This window comes from Colobus angolensis, unplaced genomic scaffold (assembly GCF_000951035.1).
Source record: "Colobus angolensis palliatus isolate OR3802 unplaced genomic scaffold, Cang.pa_1.0 Scaffold44, whole genome shotgun sequence".
In the NCBI taxonomy this organism is placed as follows: domain Eukaryota; kingdom Metazoa; phylum Chordata; class Mammalia; order Primates; family Cercopithecidae; genus Colobus; species Colobus angolensis.
The window spans coordinates 7,140,796-7,148,737 of record NW_012117821.1 but is presented as its reverse complement, the minus strand read 5'-3'; the positions used below and the strand labels follow the sequence as shown (position 1 = coordinate 7,148,737).

Below are 7,942 nucleotides of genomic sequence, written 5' to 3'. Positions count from 1 at the left end.
AGACAATCTTGGTGCAATGCCCAGGCTGGAGTGCAATGGCATGATCTCAGCTCACTACAACCTCTGCTTCCCGAGTTCAAGTGATTCTCCTGCCTCAGCCTCCTGAGTAGCTGGGACTACAGGTGCATGCCACCACGCCCGGCTAATTTTTGTATTTTTAGTAGAGACAGGGTTTCACCAAGTTGGCCAAGCTTGTCTCAAACTCCTGACCTCAGGTGATCTACCTGCCTCAGCCTCCCAAAGTGCTGAGATTACAGGCATGAGCCACTTAGCCCAGCCAGTAACTGCTTTTCTTTAAGACAAGAGTGGCCCATTTTTCCTGGGAGGGTTGGCTCTTAATAGCTCACTAGAACTGATTATTAAATTTTCAGGAATTTTATGAGCTGTTTATATGAAGCAGCCAATTTAAAAAACTTAAACCTACAATTGAGTTATATTAAAAACAAAGGTAATAGATACTCAAAACTGATCATTTCCTAGTTATTTTACTATATGTTACTGTTATCTGTGCCTTTGAGGTTATTTACATTTATGTATCAGAGTGGTGGAACTACTACATAATGGCATTTACTGTATAATGATAGTGGTAAAAAACATGTAATGCTATTATGTGTCTCTTTCCAACCCTGTTTACTGGTATCACATTGGTACCTTAAAATTGGTCATGGTGGGAGTATTTACACCACAGTAATCAGCAAACACTACAAATCAGGGCTATTCCACACACCCTCGCCCCTCCCATACCTGGTTGTTAAACATTTACTTATCATCACACCACTGGTTAAGGACAGTCTGAGGCTCAAACGGTTAACTGTGAGGTCTTCGCAAAGACCTTCTAGCTTTGTCAAAGATTTGGGCTTCCTTCTACATAAGGAGATAGAATGTATTTACTATCATTGGGCCAAATAACCAAGTGATTTAGAGCATTTGATTCAGTCCTCTTGAGGCAGGAGGTGGGACTCGGACATGGAACCAAATTAAGGACTAGCTAAAACAGGCAGAGGGGGCAGAAGCAGCTTTCCATAAGACATGCCTGCCAGTGTGCCATGTCAGTTTACCATTGCCATGGCAAAACCTAGGAGTTAACATCCCTTTTTGTGGCAACGACCTGATGACCTGGAAGTTACCACCCTCATCCTGGAAATCTCTGCATAATCCACCCCTTAATTTGCATATAATTAAAAGTAGATGTGAGTGCAGCCCTGTCTCTGTGTTGCTGTTCTGGGCACACTGCCCATGGGTAACCCTGCTCTGTAAGGAGCAGTACCTTTGCTGCTCTGTGCACTGCTGCTTGCCGGCTACCACCACCAGCTTGCCCTGGAATTCTTTCTGGATGAAGCCAAGAACCCTCCTGGGCTAAGCCCCAGTTTTAGGGCTTGCCTGTCCTGCATCACTCTTGTTTGTCTAACCTTCTATTTGTCAGGTGCTGATATGCAGGATAAAGAACATGAGAAGGCTCAGCCTTGAACTCCAGAGGTGCAGGAGGTGGACAGTGTCCCTGGGGGGCCCTACCCATTTCAAGCCCAGGCAGATGCTCAGATGTCAAGGTTCAGTTTAGGTTCAGTACCAAGGAACAGAAGCTGAGTGCTGAAGAGGGATAGTCATGGTGGACTCATGAGTCATAAAAAATGTATCTGAGCCTCACGGTGGGTGGGTTTAGATCAGTAGTGAAAAGGCCTTCCAGACAGGGAGAGCACAGTTTGGGCAGGAGTCAAAGTTCATAAAGTCATTCTCTAAACAGTCACTCACCTTTCCTGAAAGGTACTCTCCCGGCCAAACGTCCCAAGAGCCCTTCGGCATGACCACAGGGGACAGGTGGGAAAGCATGGCTGGCTCCTCACCATGCACCACTGAAATCTTGAGTTCTGGTCCCAGCCCTGCTGCTAAGTAGCTGTGTGATCTGGGGCAAGTCATACCCTATCCCCAGCCCCCACAATGGCCCTCAGTTTCTTTATCTTCAAAATGACGGTTTAGACAGGACACAGTGGCTCACATCTGTAATCCCAGAAATTTGGGAGGTCAAGGTAGAAGGATCACTAGGGGCCACGAATTTGAGACCAGCCTGGGCAACATAAAAAGATCCCCATCTCTTCAAAAAACTTAAAAATTAGCTAGAGTGGTGGCACACGCCTGTAGTCCCAGCTACGCAGGGGGCTGAGTCTGGAAGATTTCTTGAGCCCAGGAGTTCCAGACTGCGGTGAGCCATGATTGTACCACTGCACTCCAGCCTGGGTGACAGGGTGAGACCCTGTCTCAAAAAAAAATGAAGTCCATGGGAGAGTCTGTGGGCAGCTGACCCCAGCCCCCATCACAAGCAGCCTGGGAGAGATGCTGACACCACAGTGAGCCCAAGGGAAAGGCTATACTGGAGGTTGTCCCCTTCCCTCTCCTGGTTCCTCTGCCACCATCAGCTGGGTGCTGGATTGAGTCAAGCTATCCTCAGCTCAAAGCAGAGGGGAATAAGATTGGCTGGAGAAAAGTTAAGTATTTCAGATTTGCTCAGAATTTGAAAGGCTTATTTATTATTTATTATTATAATTTTTGAGAGGGCATCTCTCACTCTGTCACCCAACTGGAGTGCAGTGGCACAATCTCGGCTCACTGCAACTTCCACCTCCTGGGTTCAAGTGACTCTCCCATCTCAGCCTCCTGACTAGCTGGAACTACAGGTGTGCGCCACCATGCCCAGCTAGAGATGGGGTTTCACCGTGTTGGCCAGGCTGGTCTCAAACTCCTGAGCTCAAGTGATCTGTCCACCTTGGCCTCCCATAGTGTTAGGATTACAGGTGTGAGCCACTGTGCTTGGCCTGAAAGGCATTTTGTAGACTAGTGATGAACAGATAAGCAATTAGCAGAAGGTCTGTGTCCTCTGTGGAAGTGGCGGGTGAGTTTAACTGTGATGGAAAACATCCTAAGTTTGCAAGAATCTCATACAATGTTACTTGAGAACTCTTGCGGGGGCGGGTGCACGTCAGTGTGTACAAGATTCATCTGGATAGCCTGGAAAATGCAGATTTCCAGGCCCTGCTCCCAGAGTGTACACAATGCATGAAAGATAGGGACCAGAGTCTGTGTTTTTAAGTAAGTTTCTCAGATGAGTCTGGCTCAAGGGGCCTGTGAGCCACACTTTGACAGATACTGACCTGGTGCGTATTACATCTATCTGTATCCGTTTGTCTGTAGGTTCCCATGTATCTTCATCTCCCTCTCTGTCTCTCACTCTCCCACCCACACACATATCCACTCTTTCATTCTCCAACTATTGAACCAGAACGTTGAATGGCAGGAAAATGAAAGACTAATCCTTCTGCTTCTTTCTTTTTCTTTAGAGATTGGGTCTTGCTCTAGGATGCAGTGCAGTGGCGCGATCTCAGATCACTGCAGCCTCGGCCTCCTGGGGTCCAGCAATCCTCCCACCTCAGCCTCCTGAGTAGCTGAGACTACAGGTGTGCCACTATGCCTAGGTAATTTTTTTTTTTTTTTTAATTTTTCTAGAAACAGGGTCTCACTGTTGCCCAGGCTGCTCTCGAACTCCTGGGCCCAAAGTGCTGGAATTCCAGGCATGAGCCACCACACCTGGCCTCCTACAGGCTCTTTAGCAAAGTCCCAGGGTAAGTGGCAGACGAAGGCCAAGACCGAGTTAGGGGATAGCAGGGAATGGTCCACTGCCACCTGATTAACAAAGCTCTTTATAAGGAAGAAGGTAGTGCTGTAATTGAAAACTGTGTCTCGCTCCCTATAGGGACTTCTCTCTAAGACCTAAGCTAGGCAGGGGATCAGCCATGCTCTGCTGAGGTCCTTCTCTCTAGTCAGAGGGGAAGGACTGGGCTGTTGATGGATGATCTGACCCTGGTCTGGCTGGCACCAGGGAGTTGGGGATGGGGCCTCTCTCTAGGCTAAAAGGATCAGTTTCTTCTGGGATGTCTGAGGACATTCATGTGCAGACCGGCCAATGACCAAGGTTTAAATATACCAGTTTCAAGATATAAAGGAGTCAGGGCTCCATTTTCTAATGAGGAAGCTTTTACAGACTTCCTGGGGTTTTTGAGTGGGGAGAAGGAGGCAGAACCCACGCGCTGCTGCAGAAGACAGCTGTAGAAGCCCTTACCTGGCAGTGTTTACCCCAGGGAAGGATGAGGTCACTCAAAAAATAAAACAAAACAAACAACAACCCCCCCCCCCAAAAAAAAAAACAAACCAAAAAACAGGCTGGGGGCGGTGGCTCATGTCTATAATCCCAGCACTTTGGGAGGCTGAGATGGGTGGATCACCTGAGGTCAGGAGTTCGAGACCAGCCTGACCAACATGGCAAAACCTTGTCTCTACTAAAAATACAAAATTAGCTGGGCATGGTGGCACGTGCCTGTAATCCCAGCTATTCAAGAGGCTGAGGCAGGAGAATCACTTGAACTCAGGAGGCAGGGTTTGCAGTGAGCCAAGATCGCACCATTGCACTCCAGCCCGGGCAACAAGAGTGAAACTCCATCTTAAACAAAAACAAAAACAAAAAAACAGATTGTTCCACTTACATACTTAAAATCCTCCAATGACTTCCTGTCATAATTAGAATAAAACCCAGCTTCCCTCCTGGCCTCCTGTAATCCCAGCTACAGTGGGAATGGACCACTATGTCCCACTTTGACCTCATCAGGGCCCACTCTCCCCTTCACTGGCCATGCTGACCTCTCCCAGCTGGAGGCCTTTTCACCTGCTTCTCTCTCAGCATGCAACACTTTTCCTGACCCCTTGTTCAAAGTAGCCATCCACTGCCTCTGCCATTTTCTCATGACATCACACAAATTGTGATTGACTTCAAAGCACTTATGAGTCTCTGAACTTATTCACTTGTTAGCCTTTACTAGAATGTAAGCTTCAGAGACCACCACGGAGCTCGAGTGTCCTGAGACAGTGAATGGCACATAATGGGTGCTCAATAAAATCTGTGTTGAAAGAATGAGTGAGCAAATGAATACATAAATGAACTACTCAGGGCCCTTATGGAAAACAAAAAAACTTTATGCACATCACTGGCGTTGCCACAGGCTGAGAAAGCAGACGGAGTGGGCTGGGAGCAGGGAAGAATGGCGGAGAACAGGTGGGGGCTGCATCTCTGAATCGGTGTTGTGGGGCCGCACAGGGTGGACAGGGGCTGTGAGTTACAGCCTTTAGGTGCTACTCTCAGCCTGGGCTTCCCTCCAGGCCTGGCGCACTTTGATCTTCACTTTGAAAGAGTCGATCAGAAAGACCACCTTTGGGTTGCCTTCCAGGGAGGGCAGCTGCCCGTCATCTGGCACCTCCAGGTCGAACCTCTGCAGCAGCCAGGCCATGATGAGGAAGAGCTCCTGGCGGGCCAGGATCTCACCTATACAGGAGCGAGGTCCTGCTCCGAAGGGCAAGTAGCTTAATGACGGTGAGATGAGCTGGGTCCCCGCTGGATTCAAGAAACGCTCTGCAGGCAAGGAGTGGCATCAGCCAGGGGCTAGGGCAGGAGGGAGGAGAGGCATGGTTCTGCCCTGGCTGAGGGGGAGACATGGCCCTGCCCAGGGAACCCCAATCTGAGGATGTAGCCTTATTGTGGGGGAACCCCCGCCTGGGGAGAGATACAGCCCTACTCTCAGGTAGCCCTTAATGACACAGAGGAAATGAAATATTCAGGAAAGATGGAAAAGAGGTGGAATTAACCTATGAAAATACCACCACCCAGGGGGAGAAGGGACAGACTTAATGGCAAACAGGCGTAGAGGGCTTCTTGGAGGGTGAATTTGCAGTTGGTTGGAAGAGTGTGGGAAACCCAGCTGTGAAGAGTTTGGGTAAGTCCATGGCAGGACGAGGGTGTCAACAGGTATGTATTGTTGGAGCCAAGAGTTTTCTAGTAGCAAGCTTGGCAGAGGTGAAGGGATACTGGGGAGGTGGAGCAGAGTCCAGGCTGGCTGTGCGGCTCAGGATGCAGGACAGGACAGGGACTCACCAGGCATGAACTGGTCCGGCTGGTGCCACTCCTTCTCATTGTGATGCAGCGCCCACAGATTGATGATAACATGTGTGCCCTTGTCCACAGCAAACTCACCGATGCTGCTCCAGAGAGGAAGAGGAAAAGTGGGTCTGGGACATTATCCTCCCTTCCTTGCTCAGCCTCATGCCCCCTCATTCCTCCACCGTGGGGAAAGTGCCCTTTACTCCCTCGTTCCCACTCACTCATCTTTTCCTCAGCTTCTGCCAGATCAAATCTAAATCCAGCCCTTCTCCAGCCCTTCCCTCCTGACAGCTTATGCCTGAACACCTGTGTCTGTGGACTTTGGTGTCTGGTAGTGGATGTGGGTGTGCATTTGGAGCTGCGGCGCATGATATGTGCGTGCTGCAGCTAGTTGGAGCATGGAGCTCCCAGTCTTTCATCCCAGACCACATGTCTCCGAGGGCAGCAGGAAGCTCCTCCGGGAAGTCAGGCAGATCTGTGGATGAGTCAATGCGTGCATGTAGGTGGTAGAGACATGGAGCCACAGGGCTGAGGGCAGGATGATTTTTATTTTATTTATTCATTTATTTATTTATTTAGAGACAGAGTCTTGCTCTGTCACCCAGGCTGGAGTGCAGTGGCGCGATCTTGGCTTACTGCAACTTCTGCCTCCCGGGTTCAAGCAATTATCCTGCCTCAGTCTCCAAAGTACCTGGGACTACAGGTGCATGCCACCATGCATGGCTAATTTTTGTATTTTCAGTAGAGAAGGGGTTTCACCATATTGGTCAGGCTGGTCTTGAACTCCTGACCTCATGATCCATCTGCCTTGGCCTCCCAAAGTGTTGGGATTACAGGTGTGAGCCACCATGCCCGGCCGGCAGCATGTTTTTTAGCAGTTGATGGTTGACTGACTTTAGGTTGGCCAGCAGGGGCCGGGGGTAGGGAGAACCAGGTAGGCTGGCGAGCTGTGTTGAATGCATCATGGGGCTAGATGTCGCTGGGAGGGCAGGCACACCTGGAGTTAACGTTGGCCTTGTGGGGGATGAGCATAGGGGCCACGGGCCTGATGCGAAGCACCTCTCGGATGGTGGCCTCCAGCAGGAGAAGACGGTTACGATCACTGATGGTTGGTGTGCGGCTGAAACCCACATTCTGGTCAATCTCCTCGTAGAGCTTCTTCATCACCTGAAGACCACAGTAGGTTAGAGGTGACTAGTGTGTGTAAGTCCAGGAGAAGCAAGGGCTTAGAGAAGAATCCAACTGGGACATCCAGAAGAGCCTGTCCAGTCCCTTCCCAGTAGTGGCTCTGGGGCCCAGGCCCGGCTTCCAGAAGATAGGGCAGCTCTACTCTGGGGTCAAAGCCAACTACTGCTTGGGTAAGGGGCAGGGCAGGCCTAGTCTTCCTGCACAGAAAGCCTGAGGGAATTGGCTCTCCCTCTCTCTGCAGCCCACAGGTTGGGCTGCCTGGGGTCTAGGATTGATGAGGGGGAAGCACACCTGAGGATTGTGCAGCAGGAAGGCCACGATCCATTTCACCACAGAGGTGGTGGTCTCCACGCCAGCCCCAAAGATGTCTCCTATGGTGGTGAGAATGTGGTTATCTGAAAGCAGCTCTGAGTCTTGATCTGGGCCAGCATTGCCATTATCTGAATTCATCTTGGCTTGCATCAGTATGTCCAGCATGTTGGTGATAGAGTCACTGCGGAATTTCTCCTGAGTTGGGTGAGGTTGGGAGACATTAATAAGGAAGGAGCCCCATCTGTGACACTGCTGCCATACTTCTGTCCCTGACTAGAGATAACAAGGCTCCTTCCACTTGGAAGTGGAGCGAGTCTGGGGAGGGCCTACGAGCTTGTGGAGGTGGGAGGCAGCCCTGGGCCCTCTTCAAATTTGGTGGAGAGGTTAGGTCTCTTCTAGGATCCTCTTCAATTCCTAATTCCTCACTTTTCCATCCCAACTCCTTAAGTCAGTTTTTTTTTTTTTTTT

General features: G+C 49.9%; 1 protein-coding gene across 1 annotated transcript in view; it reads right to left on the bottom strand.

The window, feature by feature from the left end:
* Positions 1-4,995: 4,995 nt before the first annotated feature.
* LOC105522771 (steroid 17-alpha-hydroxylase/17,20 lyase) overlaps positions 4,996-7,942 on the bottom strand; it is a 12,568-nt gene continuing 9,621 nt past the window's right edge. Inside the window, exons 5-8 of the mRNA XM_011957369.1 lie at positions 7,454-7,669; positions 6,972-7,141; positions 5,969-6,072; positions 4,996-5,449 (exon numbers count right to left, since the gene is read on the bottom strand). Of these exons, the coding sequence (XP_011812759.1) occupies positions 5,166-5,449; positions 5,969-6,072; positions 6,972-7,141; positions 7,454-7,669 (774 nt within the window). The 3' untranslated portion in view covers positions 4,996-5,165. The remainder of the gene's footprint in view (positions 5,450-5,968; positions 6,073-6,971; positions 7,142-7,453; positions 7,670-7,942) is intronic.